The sequence below is a fragment of the Falco naumanni genome, chromosome 15 (assembly GCF_017639655.2).
Source record: "Falco naumanni isolate bFalNau1 chromosome 15, bFalNau1.pat, whole genome shotgun sequence".
Taxonomy (NCBI): Eukaryota; Metazoa; Chordata; class Aves; order Falconiformes; family Falconidae; genus Falco; species Falco naumanni.
This window is the reverse complement of record NC_054068.1, coordinates 5906112-5922578: the sequence shown is the minus strand read 5'-3', so window position 1 is coordinate 5922578 and position 16467 is coordinate 5906112. Positions and strand designations below refer to the sequence as shown.

Sequence of the window (16467 nt, the reverse complement as noted above, 5' to 3'; positions counted from 1 at the left end):
TGCTAACCAAACAGCGCCAAGATTGCTAAGGCAGAAAGAGTGACCAGGCACATTAGCCAACTCTACCACTTTCCGAATATAAAATGTTGGCAGGTACACACAAGAATCATCAAGTAGCCATCAAACAATCATGTCCTTGGGTTACATTGCCCTGTAATGGACTTGTATTGCTGACATTTTGGAAAAGTTCAAGAGTCAGACTTTGAAATAGCCTGAAACCTAAATACAACGGCGTATGAATGAACACAAAGATGTGGAAACCAGATTTTGCCCTCTTAGAAATGAAAAATACCCGACTGCAGGTGTGTTTTGCTAGCTGAAAATCACATTTCAGGAGTACACCAGGATCGTAACAACCACAGGCAGTCCATGATTGTCTCATAAGTTTACTTGCCTCCTGCCTTCCTTCAGCTGAAGGTGCCCTGGTATTTGTACACAGCCCAGTGAAGAAAGAACATACAGCAATGCAGATAGCAGAAGTTCTAGCACAGGATACATTCTGCTACCACCCTTTTTAATTACTATTTGCAGTTCAAGGCTGCACAGATTACCTCCACCCACACAAGGTAATTTGAACACTTTTATTTTGTATAACTATGTACTGACATGATGTTAACAGTTGCAATTTCAAGGAGTAAAATCCTTAGAACTGCAGTTACAGATCAAGCAGAAAAATCTTACATCTTTCCCTCTGGTTTCCTACAGTCACAGAATAGCTGAGCATTGAAAGGACCTCGGGAGGTCATTCAGTCCAACCTCCTCCTCAAAGAAGGGCTAATTTCAAAGTTAGATAAGGCAGCCCAGGGCCTTATCCAGGTGATTCTTGAAAATCTCCAATGCTGGAGATTCCACAGCCTCTCTGGGCATCTGCTCCAGCACTTAACCTCTCTCATTATGTTTGGTTTTTTCTTTCTGTCCAGTCAAAGTCACCCTTCTTGCAGCCTGTGACCATTGCCCCTCATCCTTTTGCTGTGCACCACCTAGAAAATTGGGCACATTCTCCCTATTACCACCTCATAGTTCCACTTTTAGACCCACCTTATGCTTCTCTTCCCTGGACTAAACAAACCTTTGTCCCTCAGCCCCTTCTTCCATGAGGTTCTCAGTCCCCCAGCCATCTTAATGGCTCAACAGCTATCACATCGTATCCCTTAGCATGTAGACAAACTGTACTGCTTTTCATCAACAAGGCTGAAAGGGTTGAAAATGATCCCTACGTAGCATAGTGACATCAGGTGCAAGGTCCCAGTCTCTAAGTCAATTTAAAATTTGCATTAACTTCACTGAGGCCAGGTGCTCACCTAAGACATCTGCCCTTACTGCCAGAACAGAACTAAAATTCAGTTCAAGGGACTAATAGGGTGGAGACCACCTGACAAAGATTTCTGCATTATAGAGGAAAACAAAACAAAAACAGTGATATGGAATTGGGCAGCCATTTTCACAGGGATACTTAGCTGACACATGCTCCGAAACTGTGTTATTAAAACTAGAACAGATAATTACATGTTTCATTAGCCAGAATTAGAATGAGAATGGACTGGTTTGTGCACAAAAAAAGTGTAACTCAGAGGCTGTCCAAGATAACAAAAAACAAACCAAGATTGTTATCCAATGATATCAATACCAATATTCTGCACTATGCCTTGTATGAAAAATTATCTGTATCATATACTTATAAACAGTATGTTGGATGAGCTTACAAGTAAACAAAATTCAGCTCTTATTTCCATACAGTAAGCTTAGATAGGTTTATGTGGTTTGGTCCCACTGTTTAACAATAGAGGGGAACACAGAGTGACACAAGTCAATGAGAATTACAGCTACAACTGACCAGAATGCCAAGCTGAAACAAAGACACAATTTCTGCTTTCAGGAAACTCTGAACCAGAAGTAACATGTTGCCAAGAGAGCAGATGAAGAAGTAAAATTAATGCACTATTACAGAACTAAAATAACCCAGAGTAAGACTAAGTGGTGAGAGGTGAGATGGGAGTAAGTCCTTCAGTTCCTACTGATACGTGCTCTACCTCCAGTTAAAGACTCCAGGCCAGAATTTCAGGCAAGGTGAATTGCTGTTGCTATACTGAAGTCATTACTTTAAATCCACTGAAAGTCCAGCTTTCAGATTGTGGCTTTTAATATGCTCCAACTTGCTTTGCTCCAACCAGACTGTGAGGAAATCTGGATTTGAGTGAAAAGGTACAGACCTGATTCTCATCTCTACGCAGGTTTTACAATCCCCGATTTTTCAAGAATTTATTTCGATTCACACTGATAAATGAATTAGTCTTTCAAATTAAAACTAGGCTTTTTCATTTGGTTCTTTTAACTTACACTCTAAGTCAGTTCATTTCGGTTTAAGAAAGCCCTATTGTGGAGGCTGTGGACCAGTCCATGCCTACCACAGGTGGGCTGGCTGCCATCTCATCTCTACGCTATATGTCATCTGATACACTCTGTTAGAGACACTAAAGAAAAGTTTAATGGTTCATTATTGGTAAATCAGTATTGCAAAGGGATTCAAATTTTTTAAGTCATTCTGGTGCAAAAACTAAATAGAGTTACATTCCTGACAATTCTGAAGTTGAGAATGGTTAATTTCTAAAAATAAAAATGAGAGTATAAAAATTAGGATGATGTCTAAAACCAAGTTATTACCGTTTTGCAAGTTCTTTGTCAAAAAATGTGTAAGTATGCTTTTGAAGCACACTTTTCCTGGAAATAAATGCAATGCAAATACTAGGTCCCACAAGGCCTAGTTTATAGCCCTTACCCTAAAAAGTAGTCCTAAGGATTAGCATAGTTAAGTATGTACTATAATGTAGAGCCTGTTGTATATTCATTCACAATGGGTATAATTCTTTTCTTAGAGACATTACCAAAGCCAGCAACAGCCCTTGTATGTAAATGGAGAGCTCCACTAGCTTGTATTTAAAGGCATCTATAATAACAAGTAATTAACATGCATGATACACTTACATATTTTTAAAATGCAGACTGTATGATAAGGCACTATATGACACATATTATTTCAAAACATAAAACATCTTAGCAAAATAAATAAATATCCTTTTAAAATTTAGCTCCCGTGCTCCTAAAGAAAACCCTTGTAAACACATACATCTTTAAAAAAGGGTGCCATTAGTAACTCTAGCTAACTCGGCACAGAAGGAATTTCTGAATGCCCACCAGAAAAAATTCATGCTACTTCTCCCTGAACTAAAACTGGCTTTTCCCATTATGTCAAGATCTAAAAGCTCTTTGTTTTAAACTTCTGGGCAAAAAGTAGCTAATCCTTTACTAGTTCATAATAATATTTTGAGCTGTGTTATGATACTGAAACACAATATACATGCATTTTTTTGAGTGAAATCTAACATAATTTGCCAGGGACCAAGAATCTTGTAACTGCAAAAGGAAGTCTCTCCTTAAAGAAGGTAATCAGAAAAAATGCCACAGGTAATCCAATTAATCGCTGGAGCAAGAGCCTGAGAGTTGCAGTATGGATTTCATACCTAACTCTGCAATTTGTCATGACCTTTAGAATCATTAAGTCGTGATATAGTTCAGTTTTCAGATCACCATGTTCAAGATACTAATAAATTTCTAGAAAGTATTTTGAAAATCTCATAAAAAATAAACTGATCAAATTTAGCTTTATGAAATTAATTTAAATATCCATTTAAACATAAACAAAAGGGGTTTTGCTCTAAGGGTGGTTGACCACTGGAACAGGTTGGAGAGGTTGTGGAATCTCCATCTTTGGAGATATTCAAAACCCAACCGGAGATGGCCAGGAGCAAATGCGCTCTAGATGGCAATGCTTTGAGCTGCAGGGTTGGACTAGATGATCTGCAGAGGTCTTCTCCAGACACCACCCTTCTGAGCTTTTCTAATAATTGTATGTTTTTAAAACACTTTCAGTGTATTCCAGGGTTTTAGCTTGTAAGCCCAGAAAAATAGACTTGGAGGCACTTTCCGGCTTCAGGCTCCCCATCCTCACAAGTACTGACATTGTGTAATCCCTTCCACAGATGGATCAGGCTCCATATCATCTCTTACTAGTAAGGAATAATTCTTTTCATTTTCTGAAACATTATGTGTCCTTGTGTAGTTTCGCAGTCATTGTTATAATCATGCAGTGGTGTTCCATTTCATCATGCAACCCTCGTGAGCAGCCTAGCTTTACAGAAGTGGTTTGTGAGCAGAAAATAGAGACATACAAGCTGAGTCCTTCATTAAAAGCCACAAAACATTAACATATAAAGTTATACACCTAGGTGTTAAGACCCTGCATATTTGTGTACTTGTAGATATTGTTAGTTCGGTGCATTTTTATAGAGCAAAGTTTCAGGGAAAAAAATCCATTAGCTTACTAATGTGCTGCAATATACTGTGATCACTCTGAATATTACATACACTCTTATGCGTAAACTGTACTGAATTAATCAGATGTCTTCCCTTAAGGTAATCTTTCAGTCAGCTAAATCTAACAGTGTTTTCTATCGTCTTGCTATTTATGGATTCTTCATAATGACTCTAATACATCTTGTCCAGATAGTACTAATAAAACGTATCCTGACTTCCTTTAATTGGCACTTTCAAGTTGGCAAGTTTCAAATCCCATGTTGCATTACAACTTGTATCGTTCTTAGGTGTTCACACACCGTCATTTGCTGCTTAACAGAAGAAACCACTTGAGCTATCCACTTCACACTTCTATTTCTACCCACATAAAAATAAGGCCACAAACCAGTCTCTTAATACTGGACTCTTACCCGATGTTCAAGATATACAGGAATATAAGACAATAATGTGTGCAATTTGCTCCTGCCTGATGTACATCATGATTTCCTAAATCTGTTGAAAATTCAGCTGTTGAGCCATCAATTTTGAAAGCTCTGTATACACAAGAGTTCCCATATGAAATTGACTTCTACATGATCTACGTTTTCCCGTATTATTTTTTTTTTGCTTTAGTCAGAAAGTTCGCAAATCTTTCAGCAGGAATGTTTTGGCACCTTCCTATTATCTATGACAACATGTCAGGTGGAAAAATGGCATTTGCAAACAAGAGGGAGCAGAATATGGAAAGATGTTATTTTTGGTGTCATTGGGAGGTACTGTCAAAAGAATAAATGTGCTCAGTCAAAGACAAAGCTATCTTAATTTTCAACATAAGAAAAGACATAATGAAGATTAGCTTCAATCCCTGTTGCCAGACACAGTTCTAGTTTCATAAAATAAGATGGTGAATGATACAACTGTATAGCAAGAGGCAAAAGGAACCAGAAAAAGGAGAGATGAACAGGTGTGGAAGGCACCTAAATTCACAGAAGTTAAAAGAATACTTCCAATCATTGCCACATTTTTTGAGTGAGGCCCTACATATATCATTTATGTTCCAGAACAAGTATGTGTCCTGGTAAAGCATTTTCTATAATGGCTGCTATGTGGCTGTGGTAATAATCCACAGAAAACATACCTTTGCTGACTCACACCAGAAACCAATTCTGAGCCACTTCTGTCTGATGCAAAGTCTTAGTCACTACCAGGTTTTCTTCAGTGACTGCTCTTTGGGAACACTGCTTGTACAATTTTAGGGAAACATTTTTTTGACAGTGAAGTCTCCTCTTGCAGGTTAACTTCTGTACTGGCCTTTTCTGCTTGTAGTGGTGTACACAATCTCTGTTTCCTTCTGTGACACACCATTCTGTGCTTTAATTTTTAAGGCAGATTTTCCTCCATCTCTCTTTCTCATGTGATCTCAGTCTGTTAAAATGACTGCAGTAAGTTGATCTTCCTACTTGCATGGAGACCTGTTAAAAACAATAGATCACATGAATCAACTCACAAAATCACACCACACATTACACTTAATATGAAATATTTCCCATGGAAAGTAACTGACCAGCGAATATGTGCTAAGCAATGGGACTTCCTTATTTTCTAAGTCTAGATGAATAATGACAAGTATATACAACTACATCATATGGATTCCCATATGAAGTATTAACATACTGATGTCTTCCTCCATATATCTTAGTTGTCATACATTTCTACATGCATCCTTGGTAAAAGTTTCATTTTCCCCCATCCCAAAAAAGGGCAAAACTATATTTGCCATACTTAATAGAACAGAACAGAATCATAAAGTTGTAAGAAGTACAGATGATTTTCAGAACAGCTGCCACTTTCAACCCTAGAAAAGTTCTGTTCCATGGCATACCATGGACACCAACAAACAAACATTTCTTTGTTTTTTACATATTATTGTTTCATTATACTGTGGTATTTCAGTTTCTATTTCAAAAGCTTCCTCTTGATGATAAGTAATTGCATGTTTTAAGATCCAAAGAAGGTTTGGAGGAAGACATTAATTTAGCATCAGAATCAAGCAATCACAACTACTTGTTTGCTTTCAAAGACAGCGTGGCACAGAGTAAAGCATATTGGGCTTTTCCCAAGTCTACTTCTTCTTGCCACAAAACAATGTAAATTAATTATTTTTAAAAAATGGCACCTTCCTATTTTCCTTTCTTGTTCATTTATTCTCTAATTTTTAGATACTATATGTATGCTAAGGATATCCTCATCTTGTTTTGCAACTCCTAGTTGACTTACATCTTGGATAATTTCTCTGGCAAGTTTCCTGGGGTATTTCAGTGCTCTCTGAGACCTAACAGGTGAGTATACAGTCATCACAGCACCAAGCCCTAGGAAATCCATTATCCTGCCTATCACCCAGCCAGAACAGTGGCGTCATTAGTGACTCTCCTCTTCCTGCTGCAGCTCCGCACCATTTCCTGTCAACTCTCTCTTTATGAACACACTAAACCACTTTCTTTCATTTTTACCCTCACTGACTTTTTCCACCTTCTGGTCATCCTCCCTTCTTTGGTAAGGGATAGACATCTTGTTATTTTGTTCCCTGCTTTCACTTCCAGTTGCTGCTGCTGCTAAAATACTCTCTTTTGCCACTCATTTCACACAGCCAAGGCTTTGCACAGCTTTCCCCTTGCATTCACCTTTAGTTCCTTGTCCTTCTCTCCTTCCTCTTACTCGTGCCTCTTTTTCACCCTTTTCGCATTTAATTTTCATACCTTAGTAAAGGAATTCTCTCAATTTCTCCATCTACCAATTTACTCTCACCCGTCATTTAGCTTCCTCTTCAAGAGACAATGCAGTCTTTTACAGTGACTTTTCATAGAGCTTGCTGCCAAAATGCACTACTCAACTGTACACTCCTTGGGGGAACTGTATTATTGACTGTACAGTATCTACAGTAGTTGCATAGCACTGGACAGACTGACTAAACAATCAATAACAAATCAATGGTACAGCTATGACAACAGTATTTTAGCTCTCTGAAATATAATCATTTCAATTTTAAGTTTCTTCAGTCTGAGAGATAATTCCTGTAATTAAAGTAGTGGAAACCAGAGCATCCACCAGACCAAAAGAAGTGTTCAAATGTGACGTATCACACTTGGAATGCCTCCCTTGCTTGCATTGCTCTCTTGGGATGGGAACTAGGAGAAGGCGGCAAAACAATAAGAGTAATGAATAATCACATATTTAGCAAAAACATTCAGTTTAGAGTTTGTAATTTGTACAAAAACTGGATTTTGCAGCAATTTCATTTCAAAGTGAAGATATTTCCATTTCAAGGCAATTGCAATTGGAAAAATATGTATTTCCAGAAAATCTGTTATCGGAAACTTAAAAAAAAAATGGTAGTAAGTTTAAATATTTCTATTTTTTCCAAAAGATTGAAAGGTATATCACATGAATTTGTGAGTTACAACAGAGACCTGCTGGGCAAATGAAGGTCACTTCAATTTTTTAAAACATAAACCCTTGTTTTCTGCTAAATGACAGTGAAACACACAGAAACCACAATCAACTTTTCCTCGGTTTGACAATCACAAAAGTCCTCTTTCTGCTCCTCACTATTGACTCACACACCACTGCATCCCAAGAGACTGTGTACTCTAAAACAAGGAATGAGTAATCAGGAAAAAGATGTTTCCCCTCTTCAAAGTATTCACCAAAGCATTCACCCTTTCAAAACCTCCAAACTAATATTTGTTTGGGTTGTGAATCTTACAGCAACAATATTGACAATGTTAACATGATCTAAACACTTTACAATGCAAATGAAAATTCCTAAAATATAGATCAGGTCACGGAGATGTCTTCCAATATGGTGGAGGGTGGGTTGTTCTAATTTAAGCTGCCTGAGAGCAGGGTAACAGCAAAGCCCAGAAAGAAGTCGGATTATCAGACCTGTCTCAAAAGAAAGGACATATATTCTTCTACAGCTTGGGAAGGGGATGTTTTCTAATTCATTCAAGGCACCTTTGGGAAGAGTTGATACTATGAAGAAAGCCAAGGGTTTCAGAGGAGGAGTGTTTTAGAATGCATCTGAAAAATGACTCACTGGTTTTCACTGTCTTTTTTTCACTGTTGTGGAAAGCAGCAAATTAGTAGGTGTAATAAAGCGAACTTTGAAGATAAATGTATTAAAATGTCTACTTATCGATGGCATATTCTGCTCAATGAGCACTCCAAAGAGCTGATTTGCTACTGTAAACAATAAAAGTCACTTTACAATAAGACAAAATAATTGATTTATGAAGAAGAAACCATGGGGTGTGATTATTAAGTAACATTATTTCTTGGGAATTAAGAAATTTTTGCTGCACTAATTACTAAAATTGCTAAAGGCTTGGGTAGTTTACAGTATTTCTTAATCCTTTCAACATTTTACTCTTCAAATATCAAATCCCAACAATCCAAATATCGCTGGCAAATTGAAAAGCTGAGAACAACCCTCCAGTTACTTCAGTTAAGATAAAAAAATAAAAAACAAGTTACATTTTATGTAAGCAGAACGGCTTGTCCTTAGGAATTCAACATTATCACACCACCCAGCAGCCCACACGAACCATAAACATCTTTGGGCTCCAAACTACCATAGGATAGTTTTTATTGAACTGTAAGTCAATACTAAGCTGGTTAGCTGGCAAGCTCATAATCACTAGAGGTAATATTTACAGTTCAGGAGATGGGGTCAATCAAGAGCTGGATGTGCATGTGTTATTTCCTACTTTCATGATAAAAAGGGACAGTGTTCAAAATACCCAATATCGATATTTCAAACAGGAAACCTCTGAGTCAGAAGACTCTTCGGCCTCACTCCGCTCGGCCCGCACCAGGATTTTTGCCATAAATGAAATTTCAGAAATAATTCAGCGCTTGATACCAGCAATATTCATTAACCATGCCAAGACTCACTGTATCACACTCAATAACCGGCTCCAACTTGCCCCTCAGGTAACAGTCTGGGCAGCACCAAGTCCCATGTTAACACGGAGCGTGGTGTTACACAAAGGACGGAAATCAAGAGATGAAAAATGCCAACATGATGAAGACAAACGAAAGCCACCACCACGGCAAAGCCAGACTGCGCAGCACCCAGCATTACTCCCAGACTCCAGGGGAATGACGACCACTTGCCAGCCATGAGGGGAGAACACGGCGTCTAAAGGCCAGTAACAACTATGGCAGGCTGGCTGTGAAGCCAAGGTGGGAAGGCCTGGTCAGAGCAAACCCTAACGGCGCATTTCGTATCAAGAAAGAGAGTATCAAGAGAATGCTCAATGCTTCACTGGGAGAAGCAAATCCTTCACAAACACAACTTGATATTCCAGCAGCCTCCAGAGAGTACAGCCCTTTGCTTCATGGTGGCTGTGGCGGCACGCTGAGGGCCCTTTGCCTCAAGACTCCATCATGGCCGGCGGGGAGAGGGGCTTCCTGTCACGATGAGCTGGTTTGCTTTCACTCATGGCCAAGTTGGTGGGAGAAAACCTTCTCAACCTGGGACCTCCTGGGCAGGAGCCGTTCGACAGTAATGGTGGCTAAAGGCAGGTGGGAGGTCTAGACGCTGCCCGGCTTACTTGGTGCCATCTTCACATGGTGCCGCTCGCTCAGGTAAGCCGCCGTGCTGGGCCGTGAGGATGCCAGCGGCCATGGGGCGGCCCTTCTCCTCAGAGAAAAGGCCCAGAAGGCTCTAAGGGGGTAATGGCTGACGGCTCCACACCGCCCCGCATCCCACAGCCACTTCAACACGCCGCCCGCCCGCTGCCTCCCCATGAAGACCAGGTGGCGGGAGGCCGGTGGCTTCCATTTCCTGGAGAGGGCTGGCTAATTTGCAAAATGGCTGCAAAGGGAGCGGGAGAGACCTTCCCTCGCCAGGCGGAGGGTGGGCACTGGTGGGGGCCAGAGGTGGCCCCGAAACCCACCACCTGCCCCGGGCTGCGCCTCCTCGGGGGGCTGGCGGCAGGCTTCCCGCCACCTCCACTTCCTCGGCGATGGCCATGGGGTGGGTGGGGCGGCCATGCGGCGCCGGGGGGCGGGAAGGTGGCCGGCTGGGCCGCCCGAGGCCGGCGGCGGGGAGCCAGCCCCGCGCCCGCCTCTCCCCGCGGTGACCTTGGGCGGGCGGCGCGGCCCTCCCCGCCGCGCGGCCGCTCCTTCCCCCCCCCCCCCCCCTTTTTTAATATATTTTATTTTTATTATTATTATTTTCTTTTTATTTATTTATTTTGGCCGCGGAAAGAGTTTGAAGCGCTCCCGGCTTGGAGCGGGGAAGGAGGGGGGGGGCGAGGAGGCCGCCCTCCGAACGGCCCCGGGACTTTCCCTGCCGGAGGGCGTGAGGGGACCCGTCCCGGTGCCCGTCTGCCCCCCGGGGCGGGGAGGGTGGCGGCGGGAGGGCGGGGGGGCGCCGGCCCCGCCGCCGCGGGGGAGACGCGGCTCTCGGCGCTGTGCGCCCGAGCTGCTGCTGGTTACGCCAGCCCCGCCGCCTGCCTCTCTGCCTCTCCTCGCCTCTGATTCTGCGCACAGCCAGCCCCAAAGCCTGTCATTCTGCAAAACACAGTTTACTCAACAGAGAGAGCGAGTGGGGGAGCGGGAGAGGTGGAGAGAGGGAGACGGCGCGGAGGAGCTCAGTCCCGCAACCCAGCATGGCTTCAGGGGACCTTTACGAGGTAGCGGGGGGCCGCGGGGCGCCGCGGGGCGGGAGGGCGGCGGTGGGGTGCCGGCCGGGGCGCCGCGGAGGGCAGCGGTGGCGCCCCGGGGAGCCGCTCCGCGGAGCCTTTTTAGTTGCCGAAGAGCGGAGGAAATCGCCGAGGGAAGGGCTGGGGTGGGGGGAAAAGGGCTGGCGTGTGTGCCGGCGGGGGAGGGAGGGATGGAGCGGCTCCCCTCCCTTCCCTCTGCCTCTCTCTTTCTTTCTCTCTCTACTTTCCATCGGGCTTGATCTTAGCAGGCCTTGCAAGAGAGAAGGAGGAAGGAGTGAAGGAGAGCGAGAGTTAGCGGTAGGATGGGGAGGCGATCGCAGTGTGATGAGCCCGGAGAGTGGAGAAAGTCCAGGTAAAGTCATAGGCGCTCTGGACGTGCTGAATGTGCAGATTAGTGCGAAAAAATGCGCCTTAGCGCTGCCGGGAGGCGCAGGGATGGAGGCGGCTCTGCGCCCGCTGTGCAAAGTGCAGGAGCCGGCGCCAGGTTGCTTCACCTCACGCCCGGGGGGCGGCGGGGGCGGCGGCCGGGCCGGGCCGGGCCGGGCCGGGAGGGGGGGGGGCCGCGCTGCGCCCCGCCACCATGGCGGACGGCAAAGTTTGGCGGGGGCCGCGCTCCGGCGGGGCCGGCGGCCCGGGGTGCGAGGTGAGGCGGGCGCCGGCCCCCCGCAGCCCGGCGTGCTGCCGTGCCCCGGCCGCAGCGGCGGGGAGAGCGGCGATGCGGCGGGCGACGGCAGCCCCGGTTCCAGGTCGGGGGGGAGGGAGGGAGAAAGGAGCTGGCAGGCGAGCGGCGAGACCCAGCCAAATTTTGACCTCAGGCACCCAGTTCTAATGCCCGAACTGCGAACAAGTCTAGCCACTCTTGCCGTGCCAGGGCAGGAGGTGGGAGGGAGCAGAAATGAACAGTAAGAAGGACTGGACCCAGCCAGCCCCGGTAAGCGGAACCAGGGTGGCTGTCCACCATCCGGGATAAAAAAATGCCAAACAGAACTGGCCATCCTGCGCTTCTTGGTCTGGAACATCTCCTCGGGCTCCGCGTTGCCTGGTGAAATGGCCGGTTGCCTTGTGCTTGCCCAGAGCACGCAGTTGGAGGGCTAGGGCAGAACCATCGCTTTCCAGTTGGAACTGGGTGCCGATGATTAGGCACGGCACAACCATCGGGGTGTGCCTGGGTGTGCAGCTGCTGCTGCTGTTGGTTGGACATGGTTGGACTTACTCTCGGTTTGATGATCTTGATGATCAGCTGTAGGGTCTTACGTGCAAGAAGTGGAGGATCTGGCAGGTTGCACGTCGACAGTTTTTACTTTGTCATGGTCTTTCAAAGTCTTTAACAAAGGTCGTAGATAAGGGATGATGTTGCGCTGTTAGGACTGTATTTTGCTGTGTGGGACACAGACCTCCACTGAAGTGAACGGCAGTTGCGCCTTCCTACGTTGTGTACATGATGATTTGAATGGTATCATTGACCTTTTTGCGATATCTGTCATTCATATTACTTTGCAACTGTAAGGATACTGCATGTCAGCTGTATTGCTGTTGCGACTCTGGAGTAACCAGTGGGACTTCTGTGAAGAACAACTTTGACCCAAAAAAGTTAGCAATACGATTTTGTATTAGTCATTTCTGGGATGCATAGGGGTTCTTTGTCTGCTGTTGTCCAGGTTTTCTTTAGATGTTTGGATTAGTTCTAGAAAGAAGTAAAACTAGTACCTCTTGGGCTAATGGTAGCCATGCTGGTTTAGCTCCTACTCATCATTTACAAATTCTGCTTTTTTGTGATCTTTGTGTTACTATAAGATGACAATGTTTGGCAGTTGGATGTGGGCTGTGCGTTGCGTACTACTGCGGAGCATACAAGAGATGTTCCTCAAGTAGTAACCTGGCATGTAGCTGTTCTGTGAGAGAGCAGACTTACAACCCAGTTTGCAGCCAGTTTTAGGCCCAGTCACTTGGCAGGCATTTGCATGGATGAATGTGAATTGTTAGTGCTGCAGTTCAAAGCCTCTGAATCACTTCCTTTCTTTCTTAATCCATTCAAACTACTTTTGCTTATCATTGTAAAATATGGAAGAATTGTATCCACCAGAACAGGTAGGGGGAAGAAGGGTGGCTCTTCATTGCTTGCTGTGTGAGGTGTTTCGAATATGGCCTTCTCATGAGGCCGGTCGTGGTGTAAAATTTTCATCTGCATGTTGGACATGCTGGCAAAGAGTATGTGCAGGGCTTTGGTTATCAATCGTCTGCATTTTGCATCTCTACTGCAAAGTTCTCCATGACAGAGGTCAGAAGAAATGTCTAGAAAGCTGAAGAATTTGTATGTCTAGTAGGTAGCAAGTGTGTAGATGGTAGCAGCTTCATTTAGAACATGGCTCAGCTTTGCTTTCCTGCTCTTTCCCGTCCCAGAAAACCAACTGTATCAAAGGGACCTTTAGAAGGAAGCTCTTACAGCTCTGATGTCCCACACCAGTGAGCACGTGAGATGAAGTGCTTTATACTTTCAGAGCTGACACCTTTGTTCTTACTTGGATACGTCATTCCTTTTTGTCCTCCTGAACAAGTAAAACATTATGCAGATGGCAGAATGGTCATTAAAAAGTTTCAGGATTTTAGCTTGAAATAGTTTGGGGCTGTTTGTGTAAATAAATAATTTGGGGCTTATTGTGACATTGCAAAGGTATACTACGCTCCTGATTCCCCTTTGACTCCATTAGTAATAACTGAGTCCTTCAAGGATTCTTACTGAACTTCAGTAGATAAGACAATAATTACCTCTGCAATTTGGAGTGTTTAATATTGGCTGCAAAATTATTTTTGTTAGAGCAAATCATGATCTAGGAGCCATGATAAAGCACATTTAAAAGTACAGTGTGTATTACCTACACTAACTACTCATGTTTTGGTGGCATTCAAGAAACTTAAGTATAAAATTTTAAGTTTTGGAAACAGATGTGCATATTTACCCTGTCAGTTCCTTCACTGACAGTCAGGTTATTTTAAAAGGCTTTTCAACCTTTTAAAGTCAATTAATTTATCTTTATATTGAAGCAAAATAAGATCACAGACAAAATAACCACAGCGTTTGGTTAACTAGGTACCTTTTTCTATTTAGAAATGGCTTCTAATAATCTGAAATACCTCCTTTCTTTTAGGACTGTGAAACAGGTACCGATTTATTCTAGAAGCAAAAGAATATCCACTGGGAATTCTGTGTTTACTGGTAGTCAGTTCTAGATTTGTGTATTAGAACCAAGAGACTTTACATCAAAAGAGTTACTTTCGTTATATGATAGAAGGTTGGTGTTAGTTTTGAAGGGTTTTTTTTAAGTAATTTTTTTCCCCTTTAACAGTAAGGAACACTTTATATATTTTAGTGTAATTCTCAGCCTATATAAAATACTAGTTTGGCTTTGCTTGACTTTCATGTGCTTATGACTTCAAATTTTTCTGAGTGGGTGAAAGAGTCATGGAATATTCCTTTTTTTTTTTTTTTCTCGTAAGAGGGAACCTGTTAAATATTAAAGAACTATGGTGCATATTCCTTAGAGATAACAAACTGAAAATAAAGGACTGGCAAAGGAGTGTTCACAGTGGCCTTCAGTAATTTTGTTTTATACTCAAATACTCTGTTGGATGTGTTGATAGGAAATCCTCATTAATTTTGGTAACAAATATAAAGGGTAATGTATTTACTCTTAAATGCCAAGTTTGTGGATTCACATTAAAGTTGTTGTCTGCCATTTGAAGTAATATTTTGTATTTTCCATGCACAACTTAGCTCTCAAGTTATCTGAACCCAAATAGTTCTCTCACAAAAGCTCTGGTATTAAAAGTGTATGAGATGGCTTTAGAGGGGAGAAAAATTCAATATGAACAGTGTACCTAACTTTATTTTTCCTAGCACAGGGCATCCCATTGACTGCAATAAAATCCTCCTTTATTGATGAATATATGAATCAGTTATCAGTATCACAGAGATGCTCATGAAGCTGACTGATGCTTTTTTTTAATTTAATATTTTGGGGGTTTATATACAATGAACACAATTAGACATTCAGGAACGATGATGTTGACATCTAAAGTCTTATTTTAACATTGTGTCAGATTATATTACAACACCTTAGGTAAGTGATCTAAAGATTATAGCTAAATCTCTGGAGGGGATTGTCACATGCATGTAGTTCTGGATCACAATAATAAAATCAGTCTTTAAAACTCAGCGGTTTTTGCATTGAAGTGTTGCTCTTTGTGGAAAAGTGACATTTTAAAAAATGGCATCTTCTCACTGAAATGATACAATGCCCATGGATAGGAGGCTTGCTCACCATAGTGACAGGTTTCAATTAAATCTTAGTCTGTTTATGCAGCTGTGTAAGAATGAGCTACAGTTTATTTTAGCTCATGTAATCTACCAGAAAGATAATGTATTTCCAGATGAGTTGCAACATCTCCCATTTATACCTGCACTCAGGTACCAGCAAAGTCAAAACTTGAAGATAATAATGGCGCTGTTTGGCCTGCCGAATCCTTATTACATGTGGAGACATGCAAATGGGAGAGAACATGACTGAACTTTTGGATGCTAGTTTTGGTTTGCAGATGCAGTTAAGAGAATCTTTGTTTTACAAAGTGAGGAAATGCATTTTTGAGCATCGTGGCTTTCCATCTTGCATCTCTTTCAATGAAGTCACTTTTTAGAAAAGACTTACTTAAACCTGCTTATTGAACTGGAAAGCAGAAATTATTTTTAAAGTATTTCACACATGTATCTTCTAAGACAGAGGTCACCTGCAAGAAGATGGTATGTCTAAGTAAACGTTTCCTATTTCTTAACTTAAATCAACCTCTATTGATATAACAGTTCCATGGTGAAGGAACAAAACTGATTTCACAAGCAGAAAATAGTGACTGGAAGGAGGATCTGGGGAATATAGAACAGAATTAAGCACCTACTCCTGTAGCATGGATGTAATGCTGATTTCAGTAGTACCGGGCTTGTGCCCACCAGCTAAGCAGCTGGTCATCTGTAAGTAACAGCTTCTTTATTTGGATTTTTTAGTGGAAAAGCTTTACTAACAGCTGTTTTGAAGAATCAACTATTTATCTATAAATTCTCATTGATCTATTATCAAGATCAGTATTTAGAAGACACCTTATTTTGAGGACAGTTGACCTGTAAGCATATTACCCTTAGTCAGTAGAATCTAGAAGTCTGGTTGCTTGATGAAAGTTTTCAGGACTCTACTCTAAATGAGGTGTGATTTGCCACACAGACAATATTCTTCAATCCGAAACTGGGCAATCATCTGGACAATAGATTAAACTGAGATATAGACCGATATCAAAGAGTTAACCCCAGGTCCCTTCTGCCCAGGTCTTTCTAGATTAGAGG

The 16467-nt window shown here is 42.6% G+C and overlaps 1 protein-coding gene across 1 annotated transcript in view; it reads left to right on the top strand.

The window, feature by feature from the left end:
• The first annotated feature begins 10631 nt into the window (after window positions 1–10631).
• Window positions 10632–16467, top strand: part of CDYL2 (chromodomain Y like 2) — a 61054-nt gene continuing 55218 nt past the window's right edge. The window contains exon 1 of the mRNA XM_040615185.1: window positions 10632–11051. Within this exon, the coding sequence (XP_040471119.1) occupies window positions 11028–11051 (24 nt within the window). The 5' untranslated portion in view covers window positions 10632–11027. The remainder of the gene's footprint in view (window positions 11052–16467) is intronic.